We start from the raw sequence: 27940 nt of genomic DNA on the forward strand, positions 1-27940 counted from the left end.
TGCATTACCAACTAGCCTACCTATCCATCCAAGGCAGCATGCTAAAGCAATCTGAAGCTATATAAGAAATTGGGGCCACAGCACGAACCAATAATCTTGGCAGCGGGTGATTAAAGCATTGGCGTTTCACTCCACTCATTGCTTTCATTTGAAAGGCACATGTGGTTTTTTTCGCCTGCCATTAGCGGCGCGTTACGCCATTTCATCTGAAGTCATCATAGCAAAAGCGGCTCCAAATGCAATTCAAATGCTATTTAAGTATCTCATCATCCGTGTTCATTCCTTTGGCAAGATATTTTGTGTAAGGTAGATCAGGTAGACTGCGTCACATAAAACGAATACTGCTTGCTTATTTGCTCAAGTAATAACAGTTGCCCACTACGGTGGTAATGGACAGAAAACTGGTGCCAAGACGGTACAATTGTAAGTTTTGCAGATAGCAAATATCTAATACATGGGAAACGGGAACAAAATAACTGGACGAACAGTTGATTTGTTACGGCAAACTTCATTTTCATTTCTTCAAATGCGCCTATCCCCCCCCCCCCCCCCCCATCTCCCGCTTTCTTTTTTACTACTTCCTTGCTTTTCTCCGCTGCAGTTAGCCAATTCGTATAACGCGAACGGATGTAAAAGAGTTTAACACAAAATCCTGCCTCACCGTTGGAAAGCTTCTTTTTCTTAATGTAATTATATTTTAGCAAAGTATTTCCCCTTCGTTAGAGTATAGCGTCAGTCTGTGCCCCCAGGATCATCCGCAAATCTATAGTATAAAATGCTAGCAAAGGCGTCGCGAGCTCGCCGGAGTGACAGGTGTCAAAAACATACAACAAACTATGTCCAGTACTGCTATCCCCATGGCAAGAAAAAGAGTGAAAGAAAACAAAAAAGAAAGACAAGAGAAGCAAGTTTCCGTTTAATGAGCTGGCAAGTCTCTGCTACGCCTATTCGCACGAGCTGCTGCAGTTCAGTGCCATCGCCGCAGTGGGCCTCACGTAAGTTGTTAAAGTGACGAACACGAAAAGGGCTCTCGCCTCTTGCCAACAACGTGATCGCCGTTATAACGTCGGACTACACCTTCTGTTGGGACCTTTAGCATGGTGTCCATTGAACTAGGTACCAGGGTGTCGCAAACTAAGCAACGAACGGCGGTGCCCATAGTTCGTGACTTAGTGGCCCGAGGGAGCTCCTTGTGGTCGCTTCTAAAATGACTGACAGTAAGTCCAGTCCGTGTAAGACGATGCAGTTCCGTGGGCGAAAAACGTAAGTAAACTCAGTGATTTGTTTCTATTTAATAATCGGTAGCAATCGCATCACGGAGTCGGTCACGTGGGGGCAGCTGTAGTTATCTTGAATAAAACAAAGGTAAGCTGGGACCGCAGCCAGCGAAGCAACCGGTGGCGCCTGCAATGTGCAGCCCGGTGGCGCGCGCGCGCGCGCGCCGATGTTATCGACGACGTAAGAGGTCTGAAATGAAGTCCAGCGGGTGACCGACGGTGTCGGTGATCTTCTTGTGCGGCTTCAGGTGCGGGTTGCTGCTGGGAGTGTAGGCGGTGCAGACGCGTATCAGAGACACTGTCACCACAGCACTCAGCGCGACACCCAAAGCCGTCAGGTACCAGTGCCGCTGTGAAAAAAAAAAAGAAAAACGAGAACGGAGAGCCTACGCTTGGAGGCCAGGGAAAAAAAAAAAAAACGGAGAAGCGAAAGAGAAGGACTTTTGAGTAGACAGTGAATAAAAAAGAAAGCGCTCGGTACACTCGTAATATAACACCTCTACAAAAGAACGACTTTTGAGTAGACAGTGAAAAAAAAAAAGTGCTCGGTACACTCGCAATATAACACCTCTGAAACATCAGAGATATTACTTCTACTAGCAAAAGAGGCTTCGTGTGCGACAAAACGACGCGAATGTGAAACGTCCTGGCTAGACGCTTACTAACTAGCCCCGTCGCAGCGTTACTAAATTTGAAACGCCCTGTAGGGAAGCGGCCGCGAAATTAGCGAACCAGCTCTAATTCAGAGGTCATAGATTGTGGTAATACACGCGGAGGCTAGCTACATTCATCCAGCAATAAACTGCGCCGTTCTTCTTTCAACTGTACCCCATATTGACTTGTTCTGAGAGAAAAACAACAACAATAAAAAAAAAATACGGCGAACTCGACAATTCAACCATATTCAGTCATATGCACAGCTTCGGCCTACTTATTCGTATCTTGCACCAAAATGACACAACATCGGCGCGCAACAGAGCACACTAGTAACAGTGACCGCACAGACAATAGTGCAGTCAGTCGTGAAGGCAGCAGGTAGCCACCACAATTTGACAGCTACATGACAGAGCTCACAGGTGGCCGCCTCCCAGCCACTAATCTCCCTCGAAAGAGCCTGACGCCAGGGCGGAGGCAGACAACCTATATCTCGTTTCACCATAATGTGACACCGGCGTGGAAGGTATACATTCGACACGATGACCCGAATAGTTACTGTACATGCTCCCGTAGGGAGCGTATACAGTAACTACAGTAGTTATATGTATTCAGTCTACAGTACACAGTATTACAGTATTCAGTATACAGTATACAGTAGCAGCAGCTATATGTATACACATATATAGTTATATATAGAACATATATGACTCCACACGCGAATACACAGTCACGCCACCTGCCCTTCTGCGTCAGAGCGTAATCTGCTCAAAACAACCATGAGGTAAGTTACTCCGGGGCACAGAGTGTCGAATCCCCTGCTTGCGTATTGAGGAGCCACGTTGCATGGTAGCACGCAAAATGAATATATATATATTATAATACCGAGACCGATCAAGTTGTCCAGCGCTGTTTATTCCACCAAAGGCAACGCCCCCAGCTCACGCGCGAAGAAGTCGAAGAACAGTGAAGATGATGATGGCTATGTACAAATGAAAACGACGAAGTACGTTAATAGTGCTTACACTAACTTCCCCCCGTCATGGAAGCGGCCAGCCTGGCCGCAGATTAGAGATTATCTAAACGGGGAGTGAAGGGCTTCATCCGCGAGACGTGAACAATTTCAGCATTCCGGCGGCGCCGGTCAGTGACGGAGTGTACTGGGCGAACGAGATAGTTCACTGCAGATGTTTGCTGCACAACGGTGTATGGGCCAATGTAGCGTGGAAGGAACTTCTCACAGAGGCCTGGGGTGCGGACTGGAGTCCAAAGCAGGACTTGGTCTCCAGGGTGAAAACGTAGGTCACGGCGTTTGTTGTCGCAGTAACGCTTGCGCTCAGCTTGGGTAGCTTCTGTGCTTTGCCGGGCGATTTGACGGCAATGTGCAACTCGGGCAGCGAAATCTTCCGGAAGCGACGCGTTAGGCGAAGAAGGTGCGAAAAATAGTTCTCTGTCGAATATGGTGGAAGGAGATCGTCCATACACAAGGAAGAAAGGGCTGTAGCCGGTAGTTCGTTGAATAGCAGTGTTATATGCGAATGTCACAAAAGGAAGAATTTTATCCCAGTCAGTGTGGTCAGGACGGATGTACATGGAAATCATGTCAGACAGCGTACGGTGGAAGCGCTCAGTAAGGCCATTGGTTTGCGGATGATAAGTGGACGTAGATTTGTGGACGGTATTAGTGGCTCGAAGAACTTCCTCGAGGACTTGTGAAATGAACGCCTTGCCACGGTCACTGAGAAGAACGCGAGGAGCCCCATGGCGCAAGACGATGGCGCGCAAGAAAAAGTCGGCGACCTCAGAAGCGGTGCCGGATCGCAGAGGGGCAGTCTCGGCATATCTTGTTAAATGGTCGACCGAAGTGACAATCCAACGGTGACCGGAGGGTGTCAACGGCAAGGGACCATATAAATCAATGCCAACAAATTCAAAAGGTGCGTCCGGGCAAGGGAGAGGTTGTAGTAAACCGGCAGGAGGGGATGTCGAGCGTTTGCGGTGCTGACATGACGCACAAGAGGCAATGTATTTGGCCACCGTTGAGGATAGGCCAGGCCAGAAGCAGCGGGTCTTTATGCGGTCGTATGTCTTGTGGAAGCCTAAGTGGCCAGCCGATACATCGTCGTGAAGTGCCTCTAATACCCGCAAACGAAGGCAGCGAGGTAGAACTGGGACCCACCGGTGACCTGTTGGGTGGTAAATGTAGCGGTGTAGCACGCCACCTTGAAGGCGGAATTGTCGAAGTTGGCGTCGCAAGCGGCTGTTGGGCGGTTCGGCGAACCCACTAAGGCGATCCATGAGAGCTCGACAGTAGGAGTCGGCCCGCTGAAGCGAGACGAAATCAGAGCGTGATGAAAGCGTAACTTGGTCCAGGGATGTTATCGAGAGTTGGTGAGAGGCAGGCGTAGCATCGGAACGACGTGGTTGGGAAGACGACGGCGCGTTACCTGGAGAGAGTGAGAGTGGGCAGCGAGACAATGCGTCTGCATCATGATGGTGTTTTCCAGACTTGTACGTTATAGTGAAGTTATATTCCTGCAAGCGGAGTATCCAGCGTCCTAAGCGTCCTGACATGTTTTTCATTGATGACAGCCAACACAGAGCATGATGGTCGGTGACGATGGTGAAGTGGCGGCCGTAAAGGTATGGGCGAAATTTCTGAATCGACCAAACGATAGCCAGGCACTCTTGCTCTGTAATGGTGTAGTTCCGCTCAGCTGGAGAAAGTGTTCGGCTGGCATATGCTATGACTTGCTCTTTAGATGCTGTATTACGTTGCAGAAGTACTGCGCCAATACCTTGTGCGCTTGCGTCAGTATGGAGTATGGTGGGGGCACGATTATCGAAGTGGCGAAGCACTGGTCCGGAAGTAAGATGCCGCTTAAGAGCTTGAAAAGCCGACTCGCAGTCGCTAGTCCACGTGAAAGAGGCACCGGTAACCAGTAGCTTGTGTAGAGGAGCTGCTATTGCTGCGAAGTTGCGTATAAACCTACGAAAATATGACGCCAAGCCGAGGAAACTACGTAGATCTTTCTGTTGCTGGGGGCGAGGAAACTGAAGAACGGCACTAATCTTGTCGGGGTCAGGCTGGATGCCATCTTTTGAGACGACGTGACCCAATACTTTTATTGTTTTGGTTGCAAATTTGCATTTTTTTGTATTGATCTGGAGACCAGCATTCGCAAGGCACTTGAGAACTTCGTCTAATCGTTGAAGATGTTGGCTGAAGTCAGACGAAAAGATGACAATATCGTCCAGATAACAGAGGCATGTCTTCCATTTTAGACCACGAAGTACGTTGTCTATCATGCGCTCAAATGTGGCAGGAGCATTGCAAAGGCCAAAAGGCATCACGTTAAATTCATAAAGGCCATCCGGTGTAGCGAATGCGGTCTTTTCTTTGTCAGTCTCGTTCATCGGAATTTGCCAATATCCTGATCGAAGATCAATGCTGGAGAAATACTCCGCCCCTTGTAGTGTGTCCAAAGCGTCGTCAATTCGAGGTATTGGATATACGTCCTTGCGTGTGATCTTATTGAGCGCTCGATAATCCACGCAAAAGCGAACTGAGCCATCTTTCTTCTTTACCAGGACCACGGGAGACGCCCATGGGCTAGATGAAGGTCGTATTATCTTCCGCGCAAGCATGTCAGCGACCTGTTGTGCAATGACCTTTCGTTCGGACGGCGATACACGATAGGGGCGTCGTCGTATTATAGCGGAACCTTCGGTTTCGATACGGTGTGTAGCCGCAGGAGTTTGGCTCAACACAGAGGAACAGCTATCGAAACAGGCTTTGTGTTTTGCCAAGACCACCATTAAGGCTTCGGACTGCGCGGCTGTTAGGTCAGAACCAAGAACGGCTGGAGGAGGGAAAGAATCATCCAAACCTGAGGTTGGTGCTGGCGATGAAGAAGGGCAAAGCGTGACTAGAGAGATTGGTTGAGTGTCGGCGAGGGTTGCCACAGTCATCCCTTTGGGCAGCATCACAGGATCTGGGGTCGTGTTGCAAGCAGACAGAAGGGCGCGGCCGCGTGAAAACCGGACGAGACAGGTGGCAATGAGAATTCCGCGAGAAGTACAGCGGGAAGAAGGGGCGACTAGGGCGTCTCCGTCGGCGATCTGACTGGACGTTACGGCTACAACGTCTTCGTGACCAGGACGCAGGACGTAGTCTGAAGCGAGGACCAAGTTCACGCATGAAAGTGAAGAGTCCGCAACAGGTTCAAGCTCTGTATCTGTGATGTGGACAACTTCTTCTCTACATGAAATGACGGCTGAAGCAGAATGTAGGAAGTCCCAACCAAGTATAAGTTCATGGATACACGTTGGAAGGATGATAAACTCGATGTGGTGGCGTATGCCGTCGATGAGAACACGAGCAGTACACTGTCCGTCAGGGTGAATGAATGCATTATTAGCGCCACGCAAAATAGGTCCAAGATAAGGCGTTTTTACTTTACGGAGCCGGGAACACAGATCACTCCGAAGAACAGAAACGGCGGCACCGGTATCGATGAGAGCTGATGCGGGAACACCTTCGACAGTCACAGAAAGCATGTTGGCCGGGCGAACAGGAGGAATTTTTGAAGACTGATAAGAAGCAGTTTCCCCTCCAAAAACTGCAGCAGTTAGTTTTCCGAGTGCTGGTCGACAAAATGGGAAGTGGGACGAAGTGGTGATGTAGAGCGCCGGTAAGGGGATGGAGAACGACGTCTGGCCGAACGGGAACTATGAGGCAGATTGGGAGCAGCTGGTGGAGACGGAGAACGCTGTTGAGGGAATGAGTGCGGTCCGGGATAGTAGTCGTCTGATCGGCGAGTGCGGTCTCTTTCGTGCTCAGCATAGCCTCGCCTTTCATCCTGCTGGCGCCGGCGGCAGAAGCGAGATATATGGCCGCGTATGCCACAGTAAAAACAAACCGGACGAGGTGGACGCCACTGAGGGTACGATGGCGCAGCAAGTGCTCTGGTTCCCATCGAAGCCAAATGGTCATAGGAAACGCCAGTAGGCACGGAAGTCACGGTAGGGGTGGGTAGCGAAACAACATCCGCGTAGGTAGGGGTGGAGCGCGCTACCGGAGCAAGATGCGTCGTGGGTGTAGTCATCGCTGTCAACTCCTGCTTTACGACCTCGCGCAAGTCGAAGGTGGGGGTTGGTGCGCAGGCAGCAGGGGGACGCTTTAGGTCTTGTAGTTGAAGCTCCTCGCGGATGATGGTGCGGATAAGAGCACGTAGATCTGGAGAATGAGCAACCTGAGGATCGCTGCTGTCATGTGGAAGACGAATAGACTGCAGCTCGTCGAGGCGTTGACACGTTGAAGTGATGTCTTGGACAGAAGCCGGATTTTGCACGATTAAGGCGTTGAACGCGACAGGCCCAATGCCTTTTAAGATGTGGCGAACGCGTTCGGCTTCCGTCATGCTAGGATTCGCACGGCGGCACAGAGCCAAGACATCCTCTATGTATGAGGTGTAAGACTCTTGGGGAAGTTGGCGGCGCGTTCCCAGCTTCTGTTTGGCGACTTCTGCACGGCCAGACGAGGAAGCGAAGATTTGCCGCAGCTTCGAGGTAAACGTGGTCCAATCCGCGATGTCGGTTTCGTGGTTGAAATACCACGTCTTTGCAACACCGGTCAAGTAGAAGGCGACGTGCCTCAATTTCTGGGTGTCGTTCCACTTGTTACAAGAACTCACGCGGTCGTAGTGGTCGATCCAATCGTCTACGTCATCACCGCGGAGTCCCGCAAAGACAGGGGGATCGCGCTGAGGGCTCGTCACAGTCCAAGAGGGCGCCGCAGGTGGGGTCGTCTGTGTGGTAGGGTTTGAGGCGCCGGAAGGGCCGGGGTCGGAAGTGTCCATTGTTGTAGGGGTAGTTGGGTGCAGGCGGCGACCGGAACGGAGCTCCAGGGAGGACGGGAACGCGAGAGGACGTCGGGATCTTGACGTACCTCCACCACTTTATAATACCGAGACCGATCAAGTTGTCCAGCGCTGTTTATTCCACCAAAGGCAACGCCCCCAGCTCACGCGCGAAGAAGTCGAAGAACAGTGAAGATGATGATGGCTATGTACAAATGAAAACGACGAAGTACGTTAATAGTGCTTACAATATATATATATATATATATATATATATATATATATATATATATATATATAAGGGGCGTCTTCAAAGTTCAACACACAGGACCCGACGTAACATACGCAGGAAAGAGACGACAACCTTTTTGGAAGACTTATTTACTAAACGTTTTCGGCTGTTGGACCAGCCTTCGTCAGAGTACAGGGACTCAGTAGAGAGTACTGTACTCTGACGAAGGCTGGTCCACCAGCCGAAAAAATACGTTTAGTAAATGAGTCTTCCACAAAGTTCGTCGTCTCTTTCCTGCGTGTACATATATATATATATATATATATATATATATATATATATATATATATATATATGTTGCGGTGCGAAGCCATTCCTCCCATTAAGTAGTTGTCAGTATGGCTTTTGTGGCGCTATTTCCCCTCAACACCTCTCCTAAGGCTATGGCATTTTAGTCATTGCAAAACCGAGCAGCTTCACCTACCACGAGCACGTGCGTGATGCCCGCGTTGCCGAACACAAGCCACTGGAGCCTGGTGAGCGGACCTTCGGCATCGATGTGGCGGCACTGCTGGAACACGTCGCAGTAGCCGTGCAGGTCGTCGCACAAGGCGCCAGGCTGAAGCTTCTTGTGGCAGAGGCTTCGCATGCGACGGAAGGAACACGCCTCACGGCACTCGCTGCCCGGATCTGCAAGGATATTAGGAATGTCAGTAGGGTTAGGAAAGCTAAAGCACAAAAAGAAAAGTATACCGCGCTCCTATTAGATGTTTAACGCTGAACGTACTAGCTGGCCCCCTAATATGTGCTCGAGCTCTTGCTAGCGGGGGAGATCGCTCATGTGAGAGCCGGGTTGACATCCTGCTTACATAATCCAACTTCCTGAGTACTTATGTGATAAAGGCTTAAACCAACCTCGATGGTAAACGTCCACAGGTCTATACGGCACGCAAGTCCATCGTAGTTCACGACTTAAACGAGCAAAACACGCCAATAGCCCTCATTTAGGGCACATATTTCTTCTCGCGCTCGGGATGAGGCGGCCCTGCATAGCGCTTTAGGATATGTCTTCTATGCATCTGTCTCGTGACTCCGCAAGACGCATCCTGCCTACGGTGGCGCTAGAAGCGGGGCGCTAAGTGGTCGAACTCACGCTCGATGTTCACAAGTTGAAAGCACAGCGACGAATGCGTTTTAAAACGAAGTTTTGATTGCGCTAGCACAGAGCCTATGCATATTTGCCCTGCGCGAAAGGTACTTTTGCTTTCACTTCGTCGCTTCGTAACGCAGCTAAGCACATGTATCAGCTGCACGTTGAAACAGAAGCAGGCTTATTCCTGCTTTGCGATGATTCGCGCAGCGCTCGCCAGATGTCACGACGGTCGTTGTAGGTGCCATTAGCATTGAGAGCTTGAGGACGAAATGATAGAGCTAAAAGTTTGACAATAAAGATCCTATTTGGCGCTGCTGCATAGGCAAGTTAAGAAAAATTACTGAACATATTTTAATAATGCGTAAGTCGCTTCAGCCTTCAACAAAGGAGGAAAGAAGGGATATATAGAAATCAGTGAAATTTAGAAGGAAACATGGGGAACTTAACGTGCACAAGGTAGAGTTCAGCAAACGAGGCTGGGGCGCTGTTCGGGAAAAAGTGGTAGATATATATATTTACACTGCAAATCGACACCTGTCAACAATGCAATACAAAGGAGCAGCATGTAAATGTAGATCTACACGCGAGATGGCCGAGCAGAAAGGTGCTGAAGGCAAAACTCGCAGTTGATGGCCGCTATTAAAATAAGGGGAAATAAGCTGAGGCACGTTGGAAGAAATGTGACAACAGTTTATTCCGCAAACTGCGCAATTTGCATAGAACTTTGCAGAGGTTTGGGGAAACTTTCTTTCTTTCTTTCTTTCTTTCTTTCTTTTTTGCTTATTTGTTTGTTTGGAAGGGGGCTCCGTGGAAGAGGTAACAAATTGATTGGTGGGGTGGCAGCAGACAGGGGCAGAACGTTACCAGAACTGGGAGTGCCGGAAGGTTAAAGTGCGGCGGAGTGTTACAGTCACTTGTGCGACGCGTGGCGGACTGCGCCGTACACTACTGCGCACGTATATGTGGTACGTGCAGTATATTACTTGCAGCGCGCACATCAAACACGGACAAAGAAGAGAGACGTGGCACGAGCGCTCGCGTTACGCCTCTCTTCGTTGTCCGTGTTTGATGTGCACCCTGTAAGTAACAATACAGATGTGCCGACTCCGCCCAGCTAGAGCTACGTACCGCACTACACTTTATACCACGTGGGCACCCTTACCGCTCTCCTTGCAAGCGATGAGGCACCGGTCACTAGGCGTAACATCCGGTCCGGTGAGGAAGCACTCGACGAGGCCGTACATACGGCACACCGAGTGCCTGCATTCGCCGGCCTCGCACAGTTGCGTGCCGTGGTTGCAGATGGTGCCGTTGGCTCGCCACGCAGATAGCGGACACGTGGCAGTGTACCCGCTTAGTCTGTTGGTCAAGGAGAACGCTCGCGAATGGCATGCAAGGGCGGCAAATGCTGGGTAGTGTACCTCTAGGAGGTAATACGGCGCCAGTGCCATAGGTAAAAAAAAAAAAGAATGTGTTGGTAACTTTAATTCATGACGTCACGCATGAAAGTATTTCAAACAGTGCTCTTTGATGAGGAGAAAAATGATTGCGCGTATAAATAGCCTAAAACACAGCCTCAGTACATTGCAACACCAGTGCTGCACCGTATAGGCGGACGGTGGAAGCGTTTGGCAGACGGTAACAAAGATCGATGGAGACGTTCTGTCACTGCAAAAGAACCCAGGAAGCGTCGCAGCGGTTACCACGTGGTCTTGTTAGCGGTTATCTTACATGGTTAGCGAACTGATGTCACTCCACTGACCCCATTGAACCATTGAAAAGTGGTAGATATATATACACTGCAAATCGACACCTGTCAGCAATGCAATACAAGGGAGCAGCATGTAAACGTAGATCTACACGCGAGATGGCCGAGTAGAAAGGCGCTGAAGCCATAACTCGCAGATGATGGCCGCTATTAACTTAAGGGGAAATAAGTTGAGGCACGTTGGAACAAATGTGACAACAGTTTATTCGATAAGCTGTGCAGTTTGCATAGAACTTCAAAGAACTTGCATCGAAGATGACAAGGCCGCCTTTGACAAAAATAAGCCCATCTACCAAAATCTTGGCCAGCCACTCTGGCGAACATCGCCTTGTTTGATTTCTGCTTATGTAGTGTACTTCCATCTACCGGCTTTTGCACGTTCCCAGTGGACCTAAACAAGGGCTGTCCTTCCCTTGTCGCATTGCCCTCAGAGTAACCCTATTCTTCGTAACAAAAAGGATACTCGCAGTACGCCGGGAAGCGACAATCGTCCTCCAAGCGACAAAGCACCGACGTGTCTTGGATGCCACAGCTCTTGGTGCAGCACGCCGAGTTCATTGGGCTGGGCGTGGAGCAGAAGGATTGTGTTTCAGTGAGTACGCTGCACAATACCTATGTAATGAAAGTAACGCAGCTCGCCCCAATAAAAGGACAAGTACAGCAAACAGAAAACAGCGCTTGAGCGTGTGTGTGTGTGTGAAGGTTCCTAAAGTCCACGTCAAACGAAGTCCACGTCGCGAAAGCGCCAAGAAAATAACACAGATCACGGGTGCTGTTCTAGACACTCGAATCCCGCCATATTCTTTACCTCGCCATATATTTCGCTCTGATTAGTTCACGTAGAGGCGGTTACGCCGTCTCTAGGTGGCTCAAAAAGCCGAAAATATAGGGTAATCTCACAGCATCCAGAACAGGTGGTTTATAAATCCATGCCTCCGCGACGGCTCCCACTGAGTAACAGAACATCTCGAAGGGTTTGTTTCTAGCGGCTGTGGGGAGCCGGAAGCATTTTCACAGCGAGAAATACGTCATGACCACCATGTTCTACAGGTCACCTATAGTGTTCCACAAGAGACAGGGAACCCCGCAGGAAACTACGCGTGTGGTGCCAGATGGGAAGTATAGGCCAAGACTGAGATTCTGTGGCCGAATTTCACAAAGCTTATTGTTCGTAAGTGCTGTTTGCCATTGACCAGCCGCCGCCGCTAATAAATGTCCAGTATCAGTATTGGCTGAAACGAACAATTACGAGCTCTGCGAATTATGCCTCATGCGCAACAATTCTAGCGTGAGAGGTTTGTTCATAAATGTGGGGCCCGATGTTGCCATTCCCCGGACTTCCATGCCCCGGACGTTACATTCACGGCAGGCAATGGCGGATAACAGTTGGAACAACGCTGCATTGTGCGGTGCCAGTGAGAAAGGGTGAGAGGGAAGGCCGGGAAGTTAGCCAGGCGCACATCAGGCAAACACCTCACGCTGGAAGTGGAACGCTAACGACGACTGGATCACGGTGTATATTGAGCTACACTCAATATACACCGAAACAGAGCGTGTGCATAGTAGTTGGGAGACGTCATTGAAATTCGTCGCGCAACCACGCCAGCCGATGTACACGCCACATATGCACCGACAACGCCTTCCTTGAGGTTGCCCCCTGTAAACGGCGCGGAAACAGGATAAAAAATAAAACGCTATCAGTACACCAGGCTACCCCAAAGCCAAGTTTGGTGACTTCATACGCGGACAGCCAATGAGCGATTGTCGTGGTAGCGATTACTTTTCCCACAAACTATTGCGACATGAGTTGATTTGCAAATGCTTAATTGTTGCGTGATGTGTATTGAGCGAGTCATCGGTGAGTGCAGAGTTGCAGATGTATTTATTATTTGAAATTGTCAGATGTAATTTTCATTGCTGTTCGTTGCGTTCACTGTCCTGATTATTAAACAACCAGTTCATTCTTTTTATTCGCCATTTCTTGAATATATATATATATATATATATATATATATATATATATATATATAAAGCACAATTTTGCGCTTGGTCTATTTGCCCTAATGTGATGGTGAGTGGAGCGACCAATACCGTTGGGCAAGTAAACCGAAGATGCCGCCTGGAGTTGCATAATTGTAACACATACATGCACAAGCATACGCACATTGTCAAGGCCGTACAAGCCCCTATCTTGACAGCTATCGCTCAAAAACGGCTTCGTGAACATATCATTCCAGTATTCGAATCTATCTTGACATAAAGAGTTACAGATGCCTGGCGTATACAGCCTAAGAGCTTGAAGATTCGGCATGACGGGACCTGTATAGGCCGGATGGTTATTGATGCCATCATTTACTGATACCGCTTAATTTGCGTAGGGGGTGGTTGCCAGCTCCTAAGATCACATAGCAAGTGACACATATGCTGTTCAATAACTGTTCCACATGCGCCGCAGTGACCACTAGTTGCGCTGGTTAACGCTGCCGTGTTATGTAAGCAGAGGATGCACAAATAGTTAACTTTCCGAAATCGGATCTAATAGTAGAGAAAAACGACCTTCGAATATTGAAGATTCCTTCTTATTATTAACCAAAGCAAAATCTAAAGGCTACATCAAGCCCTTTGATAAAGAAGGGGTTCATTTACATCACTTGATACATGTGATGCCAGTCACTAGTGACCGTCCGGTCAAGTGAGGAGATTTTTAATGAGCAACAGTTAAAAGGTGATGGTATCCGGTGTGTCGTGAGAATGACATTAACGAAACAATGGAACAGTAGGTACCCAAGTGCGCGTGGAGTGTTGCGTTTGTTGACGGAGCTAAGTGAAGTACTACAACAGAACAAATTGCTTCGCAAGCTGCCTAAAAGCGTTGCATTCTAGATGAATGAAAAAAACTATTGCAATTGAGTTACCTGTTCCACGCGTTTGCTCAAAAACTGTTGTGTCTGTTCAACAACCATTGCTTTAGCGCAGGCTTGCACCTCACAAATTGCACGTAATTAATTACTTGCAAATAACTTCAGCTTCTGGTAGTTTTAGAATTTAACGACTACTCTGTTTATTTGGTAAAACTCACTGTAACTTAATCACCTTTTTGAGCAACCAATTATACGTAACCAGTTACATTATTCGCGATCGAAACAAGGTGTAACAAGTGAAGCAGACATTGGAGAGCGACTTAGACAGAGGAAACTGTAGCTTTGAAGCGAAGCCGGGTGGAAGTCTTCAGAATTTAGCGGCAGTACAGTAAAAATGCCCGCGGTCTGTGATTCATATCGTGCAAAGGGATGAAAACATGTACATGGGTTACCTGCAGCGTTCTGCAGCTACGCCTCGATAATCTGAAGATGGCCAGCTCGCAGATTTGAACTCGTCCCTTGGAAGCGCTTTTAAACGTCATTAATAGGCGGTAACAGCTGCTGCTTAATTATTCACTTATTGCAGTCTATGATGTCTCTGATGTAGACCGACGTCTGCGGCCGTTAAACGTGCATGTTTCTATCTGTCGGATATGTACATCACTCATATACACCTACTTTTGCATTTGTAACAGACGAAAATTAGTTTTAGGAATATAAAATTTCCAGCTTTAGCAGTTTAAATTGCATTATAGATTTGGGCCACCTTTTTGAGGAACGTGAACATCCACAGGCGTCCGTCAAAGGCGCTGGAAGGGGTGAGCTCCCCCAGATGTTAGCCGACGAATAGAAACGGCGCTTTTATATGGGTCGATAGCGATGTTCAATTCACATGTTGATGCCAGGAAATCCCCTACGGACAATTTTTTTTTTTACAGTTTTTCACGGGCCCTCTCGCAGGAGCGCCTTCCCCTAGCCCCACAAGCAATAAAACGCCGCGTTTCATAGAGGACCCAGACGCCCGCGGGAATCGCGGTAATGAGTAACCATGCACCATCTTGTGCGCAAGGTGTTCGTACGTTGAGACATCGGCCTTGCCTCCAGGCTGCACACTGAGAGAGTTTTCAGTGTCGCTGCCCTATTGGCTTCCTCAGAAAATTAGCGAGGATGACCGTCGAAATTTTGGAAAATAAATTTTTAGGAAAGATAACATGTGGAGGGCTAGACAGAATGCACTGAAAGAGCCAAGTCATCTCGTTATATTTAGTGCATTTGCATTTGCTGTATTTATTAAATAAAACTTCACCTAGTTGGGTGGAAGGTAACGAAAAAGTAACCGTTTACTTTTAAATAATTGCTCAATTACTTTCGCGGGACAGTAATTGGTCACTTTAATAAATCACAATATTGAATCGAGTAATTGTAATTGTAATCGGGTTATGTAACGTGCGCATCTCTGCTCTAGATCCTAATAATTATATTGAGCAGGGTGTGAGACCGGGATAGTAGGTATTCCATTGCTGAAGTGACTAGCGCAAGAGTAGACACGGAGCACAAAAGGGCGACAAGGACAAGCACTTGTCCTCTTTACTCTTGCGCTAGTCACTTCAGTAATTATTAAGAACCGTCATTATTTGCATCACTCATGTTCCCTGTAAACGACAGTAAGTGTTCTTACTTCTTATACTCGAACAGAAACGAATACTCGACAATTTCGAATGGTAAATTGCAAATCAAATACAGATCAAAGAGCACGGTCTATTCGATTAGTATTCCAACTGTCGAATATTCGCACACCCAAAGTCATAGGATACACGTGTTATCATTGTTGCGTAAGCAGCGTGCAAACTTTGGAGGGTACTCTAAATGGCTTTTAGTTTGCACCTCGAAGCATCACTCTCGTAAGTCATTTTGTTTTCTGATGCCGAAAGAGAGCCTTCACAATACTCAAGAAAGGAGACGGAGGGACAGCCGTTGCCGTAGTAGGATAGGTGGTGTTTAAATCGACGTCACAGCAACGGCTCTTTCGGAGTAACAGCAACCGATCTCGTAGACTATGTCTTTTCCGGCTGCATGCACCAGGGGCCGAAAACTCATCAGTGCCGCGATGCTGCCAGTAAATGCCGCGATGCGCCATTTACTGGCAGAGAGCAGCTCAAACATCATGCGCAAGTGATGGATTTCGCTCTCACTGGCTTATCTATCACTTTCACTATCCTTTGCTTTTGTTAAGAATACGAAGCTACTGGGAAATTCAAGTCTAAGCTATATTAATTTCTAGCTACCCTTGAATAACTCCCCTATATTCATTTTAGTTTCATTATCTAAAACGGCGCAATATGAACAGCGTAAACTACAAAAAAATATATCCAGGGTTGTTACGCGTGAGCAGGCCGTGGCTTGCGCAAAAGGGAAATTAAGTGTGACGACACTTCGTGAGAGTGAAGCCGTCATTTAGTCAAAACGGGGACTATTAAACGTACGCGGTTTGAAGAATAAACGAAACCTATACTTGCGACCATGTGCTGCTTTACAGCATCTCTTATTTTGTTTCAGCGTGTGCACCTTCGAAGTGGTCATGTTTCAACATGACCGTGTTTTGTGCAATTGTGGCGTGACGTAAACACAGTTGCAGCCGAGATGACGGCTACGCCGGCAAAGGGGAGGAGGACAAGGTGATGTCGAGGTGATGCCGTGTAATTCTCTCGGCTATAGCCCCAGACGCACCTTTCTGGCCTACAGTCGTGCGCGTGTGCGGTCCGATTTTTGGGATTACGGCGCCTCCACCAAGTCGTCAGCGCATTGGGATGTCAGCAGTGTCCGGCATGGCTCTTAACTCTCACTCGTAGCGCTCAAGGTTGATTCCTGGATATGAGACCTCTGCGCGATCTGTGCTTATATACTCGCCACTCTGTATGCTCGCTTACCTACACTTGGCTCCGGGTCGCAACTTGCAGGCCTTGTCAGGCCCACTCTGCCGCGGGTAGCAGCAGCGGTCGGTGCACTCACTGTTGTCGAAGCCGCAGTCGCACTCTTCTCCCTTCTCGCGCACCTTGTTGCCGCAGAAGGGGCCACGGGGCTCTGCGTCAGCGAGGGAGCATACGGACGTCATATCAGTGCTATATATGAACAGAACCTATAGCTCCTTTGCGTACTGGCAAGCGAACTGAGCGCCTGTTAACGTCGGAGGACGTTACAATAAACCACACATCCGCAAACTAATGCCAGCATTTGCAATCACTGAATCTCAACGCACCTGAGCTCTACATTAGACGCGATAATTACATTAGTATACGATGATTGTTCGACGCTAGTGCCTTTCTGAATGCTGACTGCCTGCATAATCTTCGATTACAGCAGTGGCTGCCATTGGTCGAACCCGATTCTGGACAACATCATGAGCATTACTCCCGTGGAACGATGGAGGACAAGGTCATCGGGAAGTCCGGCACTCACCACTAGAAAATTTCACAGAGTAACGAAGATGCGTGTGAGCGCACGAACTCATTGTTGATGTTGTTGTTAGTGTTTTGAGTGTCTGTGACACACACTCCTAGCGTGGTATTGGCCATCAACCAGGTGTTTAAGAGAAACAAACAAGGAAAGGTGAATAACCAATCAAACTGTTTTAACTTTTCACAAGCAAACGCTTAGCTCATGAAATGAGGCGGAAAAGCACGGACAAGCAGCTTTTTACCCCCGTCAGCCGAAACTTCAATAATATAGTTAGGCTTTTACCCACACCTAAAAGGGAGAGAGAAATGAAACTAAAATATAGGTGATAAAGCTGCACTAAAACACCACTCATATCCATATGGAAACCCGATTCTCCCCTGACACACATGGCCGCAACTTGACAGAGTGCACTGCGACAACGTGATAGCGGCTTTACGTAATTTTTTTTATTGTTATTACGTTTGTCTCATGAAAGAACGCAGGTAGCACATGCCCGTGCGACAGCCGGCTCTCGCACGCCTGCGCTAAATAAAAGCATGATAGCGCAAATGCGCTCGTCAAGAAACTGTGTAGAGCGGCTTCAGTCCGCATGCCATGAACATTGCGAGAGATAGAAACAAGGCATACGCGTAGTGCGCGCGGAAGGATACGCCACTGGTGGCGGTCTTGCTAAGTACACTCGGGAAACGAGGCAGCCGTCCGCCGTAGTTTTTATACCGTTGCTCGTGCTCCTCTGTTGGATTCACGTTTCGAAGCGAAATAAGCAACACCTGTCGCATGTGTGTGGTGGCCAAAGCTTCAAGGCACGTAGAGGCGAAATTATTGCGAGGGGTCGGTGGGAGCTGAAATTCCTGCAGAAGCTTGCCGCCGACTCGGTTATAATAATTGCCTGCGAGGCCTGATGAGGGGGAGCAAGGGCAGCAAGGGCAGCAATCGATCCCCGCTTTCGGCGGGAAATATCTTGCTATCATGCCTTCTTTTGTCATATCAGTGTTTGTTGCACTCGATCATGTTTGCCTAGGTAAGCGGCGAAATTGATCACGACCTACCCATGTTTTGGTTCGGTTTGTTCGCAATGCAGCATGCTGGTTACAGGCATTCCCTTAGATTCTCAATGCCGCTTGCCGCTTTTCCACCGCGTTGCTCTAACTAGGATGCACGACTGTGCTAGTGCACCATGTTGTGTGTTAAAGCTATACTGAGGCTTGCGTGGACTGATCTTGTTGGTTTTACGCAGCCAGTCAGATTTTCGCACCAGCTGTCACGCAGGTCATGCTTTCTGGATCTATTTTATGCCTGTCCTCGCGCATGTTGAGGTGTTGCTAGATGCTTCATGCAGAACTGCTGCTGATATAATAAAGTACAATTTTTAACTGATATTTTTAAGCCTCGCTTGGTTTGTAAGCTAGGAGCCTAAACCGCGCTCTGCCTTATTGGAATGATTACAGGCAAGAAGGCTTCTTCAACAGCTTTACTCGTTTCGCCCGAGGACATCTTCGACATTCGACATAGTATTTGCTTGGGAAATGTGTCAGAAAAGATGTCGCTTAGGGCGAGGGCTGCCGTTAGCTGCTGCATACGTTACTGCTGTTCGTTTTTCGCTGAAATACTCGCGTCACGCTTGTGAAGTCGTAACACCTTGATGCTGTCTGAGTAGACTTAGGAAGCAGAGCGCCTTTCCGCGTGCGTACTTTGTACTCAATTGAATCCGTTCTTATCTTTTGTTCTTATCTTTTGCGCCGTTAGCAGTGCAATGCCTACGCCGCCAGTGCCTTTCTACCTCGGCTGGCCCTGCTTCGCCTTTAAATATAACGTGTGTACTTTTTCTTCCGTAACATTAAAAAAAAGAATACTAATAAGTCCGGAAGACTTTTGCTTTGCGCGCGTTTCTAGGCAGGTCACTACGGGAATTTCAGATCGCGGCAAATAATTGCAGCGGGAAGGGCACTTCGTTCACTTACACAGCGGTATTGTATAGCGGTGCAGCGGAACTTCCGCTTTTCTTCTACCGCGCGTTTTTGGTGACTTCGCTGACTACATTGTACGCATTTGAGTTTGAGTTTACTTAATCTCATGGTACGTGAGGAATGTGCACTAGTGGTTGGGAATGACGGGAAAAAAGCTGCATAAAAGCAGCTTGACGGGCCTCATCACCCCTGAAATGAAACAAAAACAAAAAAGCACAGGCCGCAAAAAAGAACGGTACATAAAAATACATATGCGGTCTTTCAAAACAAAGAAAGAATAAAACACTTACATAATAAGAAGCTAGATGCTCTATAATTATTTTGATAAAGCACGTAAGTTCTCAGTTGTCAATTTCCACCTATTAAGTACGTTTAGAAAACGGAGATTAGTTTGGGGGACACGGTACATGCTAACTCTGAATGTCGGATTAGACAACAGGCTCGATTAGGCTGCAGGCCAGCTAAATTACATATCTACGTGCCACCTCAGCGTATTTCAGATTTAAAAGCCAACAAGAGCTGGTATTCGTAGCAATAACCAACTCTCAAGATTCCGAACTTCTAGAACAATTCAGAGGTGCATGCATTACAAGCGACACCTTCAGTAGACCGTCATACATTTTTCATTTGCAGTGGGAAGACAGTATTTAAATATTTTTAGAGCCTTTCGACCAAACCAGATAACAACAATGTAAACGACAAAAAAAAAAGAAAGGCAATGTACACTAAAGGTTTTTGAGCTACAGGTACTATACGTTGACACCTGCGCAATATATGCCTAAAAGTCTGGAAAGTTGAAGACTTGTGTGCTCAGTATACGATAATCCCCTAACAAGTATTCGTTAAAGATAACACCAAGTGTTTTTACGGACGGAGAAAGTTTGATTTCATTACTGTTGAGAAATATTTTCTGAGATAGTTCAGAAGATTTTGATTCCACTCGGAGCGGTACAGTGTTAGTCTCGGAGCAGTTTGTGAGTAGGGAGTTCTTGATAGTCCAAAGATATATTTTCCTTAGTGCTTCATTAGGAGATACAACAAGATTTCAACGATTTCACCAGAAAGCAAAAAGGACTTGTGTGATTCGCATAAATGGCAATCTACAGGGTTGTCAACTCTTACAATATCATTAATGAAAATATCGAATAAAAGGGGCCTCAGTATACTTCCTTGTGGTACGCAATTCATAAACTTTTATACGTTTACAACTCTCGGTTAATATATACACATTGATGCCGACTTGATAAGTAACTTTTTATAAGAGTTGAAATGGACACCGCGAATGCCGTAACAATGTAGCTTTTCTAACAGAGTAATAGAATAAATTCGGTCGAATGCCTTCGAGAAATCGAAGTATATTACTAGAGTGAGCTTTTATTTTTGCTTCAATGTGCTTTAAGCCTAATTGCTTTTGGTATAGCAAAGCACTTTCTGTTGAAACGCCGGACTGAAAGCCGTACTGCGACGGCGTAATGATGTTGCGTTGGTCAAAAAATCTAGACAACCTTGTATATCTTAATTTTTCAAACCCCTAGAATTGAAATTGATCTGGAATTACGCAAATTATAGTTATCTCCACCTTTGTATATTAGTGAGTTTCGCGATTTTGATTTTCTCATGATATACACCTGTGATAATGCAAGGTGATATGTATGTACTAAACTTAATTTAGTTGTGGGGTTCGACGTGCCAAAACCACTATCTGATTATGACGCACGCCGTAGTGTTGGACTCCGGGTTAATTTTGGCCACCTGGGGTTCTTTAACGTGCACCCAGTGCACGGCATATGTACCGGCGTTTTTGTATTTCGCCGCCATCGAAATGTGGCCGCCGCGGCCGGGATTCGATCCCGTGACCTCGTGCTTAGAGGCGCAACGCCATAGCCGCTAAATTACCACGGCGGGTGTGGTGCTAACATGGCGCAGACGAGATGCAAAGCAAATATTATAGGTTCCAATTTTAATCCATCTATGGCCGCATTTTTAACTTCTTTTTATTTAACGTTGAAACACATTAATAACCTCGTATTGATCTGTAGGATGGTCAAATAGCGAATTTTTTAAGGGGATACGTATGTGATCTATTGAATCTGACTATCGACTAACGAAGTGAAGAACTCGTTGAACTAGTTGGTTAATTCTGTATCCCTGCATGATTCATCGCTTATGAACAGCTCACCAATATCACTGGTTGCTTCTTTCGAAGACATAATAGATTTAAGTTTATACCAGATGTGTTTACTGTCAGTGACATCATCGAACATCACAAAGTGATAACTACGTCTACCTTGGCTTTGTACTTTGGTGAATATATTTCTGTAAATCTTAAACGCTTTAAATACATTCACATCTCGTGTTACCAGAAATATCTGATTTAATCTATTCCTTTTGTTTAATCATTTTAAGTATCTTGAAAAAAATGCAAGGTTTGCGGGCCCTATTCTAAGGCCTTTTAAGAAAACTGTTTTCTGTACACAGAGCAAATGGTAATGATAAAGCAGTCAGCCATAATTTCTATTACAAATTCGTAATTATGCTTCTTGAGGCGACTTTCACGGCACTTATTCGGTGATGTCATGAGCATTCATCGGTAGCAAGATCACTACAATATGTGTGGAGGAATTATTATTTTCTTATTATTTTGGGACGTTTGGACTACGACACGCTGCACGTTTCTGCTATTCTCTGCCTTCTACGCATTTGTAAGCATGCGTACGTTCTTTGGGTTGTGAGGTGCGCACAATGGTGGCAACTTGCAATATTTCGGTAGTAACAACCTTTACAACGCGCACTCTGCTCACTCCTATAACCTAACTGAAACGAAAGCGGGCAAACTGCGCGTACTGCGATGGTGTTCATTTTTACGTTTTCAGCGTTGAAAAGGAAGACCTACATGGTTAACCCAAATTAAATTGTGTTCCAGACGAACCAACTGATCCATGCCCGCGCCTAGATGACATCGGATCACCTCCGGAACGCTGCTCAGCAGAAAAAGGGTGTTGCAGTAGTGGAAACAGTAACATGGCTATTTGAACTCGCTCAACGGTAACTTCGGTTAGCAAGAAAATAGGTGGCTAACTTTGTGTGTTCCACCTGGTCGCTCGACCATTCTATCAGTCTACGGCATTTCGTTGGGCGTTTTGCCGAAATTGAGTGGACTCATATTGCCCCGTACGGACTCATCGACTGCACTGACAAAACCCGGCAAAACCCGCCACGAGCGTTTCAATGCACATGTGGACGTACCGTCCTTGTGTCGAGAATTCTTGCAGCTGTGACACGCACGAGACAGCACTCGGAAACCTTGGCGCCACACAGACGCTTGCGATGTTTCCTGACCCCTACGGTACTGGCTGCATCAGCAACCTGATAAATGCGGGAGATATGCCGTCCACGAGCCAGAGGGACTCACCCTGAAAGCAGTTGGGACTGATCGCCTCTCCAGCGATGAGCTCCTTCAGGACGAGCGACATGTTCCTTATGCTGCAGGGCGAGAACTTGAGATTGTTGGGCTCGGTTCCACGGCGTGCACTGGGGTACATGAGGAAGTTCCCCTGAGTGCCGCCTGGCGTGCACTCCACTGGGTAGTCGTGCTGCTCCCGGATCGTGAAACGGATGGGGTGAATGCCAGCTATAATGCACTGTGACAGCTGCGTCCTCTTAATCCTAGCGTGGTGAGGGTTTCCGCCCTGCCATTAAACCCATCCCGACTTTGCTGCCCCCCCCCTTCGTTGCCCCCCCCCCTTCGTCTATTCTTACCATTCTCTACGTTCGCTCGCTCTTTTCCACGAGACGTAAAGCTCGTTTATACCACTCATTTGAGCATTGTGCTAGCTAGCGATAGTATATAGTGGCTGCTTGTAGAAGCCGCATTTTCCGAGGCTTCTGAGAGGAATTCCTTGATTTAGGGCTGAATGGCTACAGAATCGATAGGCACGTGTTGTATTGACATGAGCGATGCAGCGCTAGCCTCCAGTGCGCGCGTACGCATTATATGTAGGTACGTCCATTAAAAAAAGAAATTATGGGGTTTTACGTGCCAAAACCACTTTCTGATTATGAGGCACACCGTAGTGGACACACACACACACACACACACACACACACACACACACACACACACACACACACACACACACACACACACACACACACACGCACACGCACACGCACACACACACACACACACACGCACACGCACACGCACACGCACGCACGCACGCACACGCACACACACACACACACACACACACACACACACACAGACACACGCGCGCGCCCGCACAAACACAAAAACCTGGCGCAAAATACACATTACACCACTCTGTGCAATGTCTCACAAATTTACTTTTCCTTTGGTTATTGCTATGCTGGAAGTAACTAGAACCTGCCAAATAAGGTCGGTGCTCCGCAGAAAGCTTATCATGGCCAATATTTCCCTTTCTTTTTCTTCCCACACAGAGCAAAACAGACGAAAGCAAATAACAGCCAAGCATAACGTTCCCAAAGCTTCACGCACACAGCCATTGCAAGTACAAAACATATTCTGCGAGATATATGCGTGTTCTTGTGTTACAAAGAGCAGCTGTGGCAGTAGCGTACTGAAACTACTCGAACATCTCTCACGTCCCCTTCATCTCCCTCTGTGCACTCATACCGGTGATCCAAAGTTGTGGCCCAGCTCGTGGGAAAAGGTGACCTCGGTGTCCCGCTGCGAGAGGCGCACGTTGTTGTTGACGAAGGTGACCAGGCCGGTGTTGAGGCTTAGGCTTCCACGGTAGGTCAGTGCCTTAACCACGTTGGCACCAAAGTGAAACTTGTCGCAGACGCCTCCCGTATCGACTGCATTCGTGTAAACCGTGCATAAGACTCCACAACGGAAACGCATGGTCTCCCGCGTTTACATCGGGAAAAACGCATACGTCCCGTAACCATAGTATACAATAATCCAATGTGATTTATGTGGATAGAGAGCGCGATAGGTAGCGAGACTGTGAGCAAGATACGTGGAATTTATTGGGATTGAGTATAGAAGTTATTCGGCAATATGCTTGTTTTTTTATAGTGATGTAGCGCAAGCTGCCGCGCGTGAAACATAAGCATTACAGGGGAGAGGTCATTTAATGCAATGTTGAAAGCGATGAACTCCTCTAGAAGAACTTGCAAGCGAATGCGCCTAGTTTCCTAAACCCTATAGCTAGGTTTTCTTGTTCCCGAAAGAAAAATCAGCTGTGTTAAAATAGTCCTCAAGCTGTTTTCTTCCGTTATAGATATGATGCTCCTCCAGTTTAAGGTAAGTTGATAGTAATATCCTGTAGTTTGCTGCAGAGCGTCTTTGTTTTGCTTAGCAGTAACTCTCCTTGGTAATAGTGCGCGTAGTCATTATCTCGACCGAACGTAACGTCCTTTCTTGCTTTATATGCGAATAGTCATTAACTCGACCGAAAGAAAGCAAACCATTTCAACGCTGCAAATGTAAGGTCCCGCATACTGAGGTTATCTTGCAGCAGAAGCGTCGACAGCTGGATGCGTGTGCTCAATTTCACTATTCGCTCGTTCAAATGCACTCAACGACCGCCCCAGTGTGTTCGTAACCTAACACATGACACGGGAAAACGCTATGTGCGCTAACAAAGGCCCCACCTCCGGCCTCCGCGAGGTAGGCAAGCCCCAGCGTTCCGCCTGGGAAGTCCCGGTACGTCCATATGTACGAGGCGCAGAAATTGTCGTGGTTGATCTTGGACAGCTCGAACAGCACGTACGCCGCGTCCAGGTCTTCCCGGCAGAACGGGTTCGTGTGGCGCGCCCTACCCTCGCAGGAGTTCGACTCGTTGATCTGCGCGCAGCGCCGTTTTATTTTTCTTTACTGATAGTGAATAAAAGGAAAGCCTGCCGACCTATTTAGCTGCTTAACCACTATAGCTCAAGACAGTATTGAGATGAGACACGGAAGGAGGACCATCAAACGAGAGAAGAAGCAGCAGCGGAAGACAAATAGCAACAACGAGGGTGGAAGAAGACATGGAAAAGACTGCTCACAATACAATCATCATCAGTTTACTTTTACGTCGACTGCAGAACAAAGGCCAGCTCTCCCATAAATCTCCAATCACCCCTGTATTGCGCTAGCTGATTCCAGATTGCGCTGGTATGTTTCCTAATTTCTTCACCCCGCCCAATTTTCTGCCGTCCTCGACTGCGCTTCCTTTCTCTTGGCACCTATTCTGTAACACTAATGGTCGACCGGTTATCTAACCTACGCATGGCATACTTAACGCATGGCCTACCTAACCTACATGACCTGCCCAGCTCCATTTTTTTTCTCTTAATGGCAATTAGAATATCGGCTATCCCCGTTTGATCTCTGATCCAGACCACTCTTTTCCTGTTTCTGAACGTTACGCGTAACATTTTTCACCCCATCGCTCTTTGTATGGTCCTTAACTTGTTCTCGAGCTTCTTTGTTAACCTACAAGCTTCTGCCCCATATGCTAGCACTGGTAGAATGCAATAATCGTACACTTTTCTTTTCAACGACAATGGTAAGCTCCCAGTCAGGACTTGGTAATGCCTACCGTATGAACTCCAACCCATGTTTATTCTTCTGCAAATTTCCTTCTCCGGGGTCAGGGTACCCTGTGAGTAATTGACCTAGATAAACGTACTCCTGTACAGACTCTAGGGGCTCACTGGCGATCATAAATTCTTGTATTCTTGCCAGGCTATTGGGCATTGCATTTGTCTTCTCCATATTAATCTTCAATCCCACTCTCACTCTTTCTCCGTTAGGGTCCTCAATCAGTTGTTGCAAATGAACTGCAGTGTTCCTGAACAGGACGATGTCATCTGCAAACCGAAGGTTGCCGAGATATTCGCCGTTGGTCCTCACTCCTAAGCCTTCCCAGTCTAATAGCTTGAATACTTCTAAACATGTAGTGAATATTGTTGGAGAGGTTGTGTCTCCAGCCTGACCCCTTTCTTAATAGAATAGGTAATTTTCTACTTTTATTGCGGAGATCCACGGTAGCTGTGGAATTTTTGTAGCTATTTTCCAAGGTGGTCACTTATGCCTCCTGTACTCCTTGGAAAATACGGGGAAGGCAGGAGATGGAAATTCAAGAAGATGAGCAATACGAGAAGAAGGTAAAAACAGGAGCCGACGCTTCTACAAGTGGACTTCGTCTTTTTCCAGGTGACATATGCTTTCCTCGGCATGGTATATATAGGTATACGGCTCTTTTAAAGGGGACAGGGAGTAAAGCGGGTGGGCGATGCAACGGCCGAGGGTGTGTTAGCACCGGGGGTATAGAATTGAAAAGAAAGGTGTGCTAATAAATGTCGGTGGAGGAATGGGAGGTAGCGCCGTGTGTCAGTCGGTTGACGTGTCGTCAGTGCAGGTTCCTGGATGGATGAAGGCGCAAACTCGGAAAGGCGCGAACACGAAAAAAGCAAGGCGAAGGAGTACATGATAAAGAAGCAATATAATGCAGTATTGCGAGATAGAGAAAGCTGTTCGTACGTCATCACCATCATAATATTTTATGCCCACTGCAGGACGAAGGCCTGTCCCAGCGCTCTCCAATTACCCCTGTCGTGCACTAGCTGATTCCAACCTGCGCCAGTAAATTACGTGATTTCATCACAAATGCTAACTTTGTGGAATCGTCGACCGTGCTTCCCTTTCCTTCGCACCCATTCTGTGACTTCTGTGGGCCACCGGTAATCTGCCCTACGCATTACTTAGCCTGCACAGCTCTATTTTTTTTTTGTATATTGTAGTACGTCTCATAAAAGCAGACCTTAAATGTTAGCTGATGTGGTCGGCCAATGACACAATATTTTATTGCGATAGCAAATATATGGACACTCCAGGCTCAATTTAGCCGGCTACCACGGCGCAATCTCGCGCACACAAGCGAGAAAAGCTGGGAGGAAGCGTGCCGGCCGTCTTCCGTCGCGCGTGAAGCTCCGGAGGGGGGGGGGGGGGGGGGGGGGGGGGGGGGCGTTCTACTCCGGGCACCCTGGGCGGCTGCACGCACTCGCCCGGGCCGCTGTATCTTGAAAGCCATCTGCGACGGGGACAGAGTCCGGCTTAGTTCGCGTTGAAGCAAGACGCAGCACGAAGGTCAATTCGCTCGCTGCTGATGCTGTGCTTCCTAACTCCAGCGTTGTGACAGCGAGTTTCCGCGGTCATCGAGTGAGATGCGTTCATATTTGCTTGTGCGCGCGTGACACCACGCTTGTTAATTTAGTTAGTATGCCTATGTTTACAAGTTTAAATGGCCAACGAAACCACTATCCTCACTTCGTATAGTTAGCTGTCCCCTAATTTGCTATCGCAATCAATGCTTCGCTTTTCGGGCTAAACTGCGACTTCTTTTTTTTGTTTGTTTTGCGAACACCAACTCCAGCTGATTGGCCACATCTTCTTTCCGTAGAGCGACAGTGCTTCTTAAGGCGTTCGTATTCACGGTAATGGTCGCCCACCCGTAAGCGCTGCACTTCGAATGAGATTCCGGTGATGCCGTCGAAGTCCGTCTTGCTGAAGATGTCCGAGGCGGCAGCCGCGTGGGTCCCCGCCATTGCTGTGATGGCTTCGAGCGCTCTCTCTCGCTCGCCGCCTTCTTCGCTCAGGAAAGATTCGAACAGCAAGTGGTCCACCACCACTTCGACGTTGCAGACTCGCTTGAAGATGGCGCCCGATCGTCGTT

General features: G+C 47.6%; 1 protein-coding gene across 1 annotated transcript; it reads right to left on the reverse strand.

The window, feature by feature from the left end:
- Nucleotides 1-591: 591 nt before the first annotated feature.
- LOC126532096 (disintegrin and metalloproteinase domain-containing protein 10 homolog) lies at nucleotides 592-27812 on the reverse strand. The gene is made up of 9 exons (XM_055070520.2): nucleotides 27717-27812; nucleotides 24873-25065; nucleotides 23887-24071; nucleotides 22642-22822; nucleotides 16734-16887; nucleotides 11409-11507; nucleotides 10340-10530; nucleotides 8509-8714; nucleotides 592-1627 (listed from the first exon to the last, which is right to left on the reverse strand). Exons 1-9 carry the CDS (start codon nucleotides 27810-27812, stop codon nucleotides 1448-1450), a joined length of 1485 nt encoding a protein of 494 aa, XP_054926495.2. The 3' UTR covers nucleotides 592-1447.
- Nucleotides 27813-27940: the final 128 nt, after the last annotated feature.

The sequence above is a fragment of the Dermacentor andersoni genome, chromosome 5 (genome assembly GCF_023375885.2).
Source record: "Dermacentor andersoni chromosome 5, qqDerAnde1_hic_scaffold, whole genome shotgun sequence".
In the NCBI taxonomy this organism is placed as follows: Eukaryota; Metazoa; Arthropoda; class Arachnida; order Ixodida; family Ixodidae; genus Dermacentor; species Dermacentor andersoni.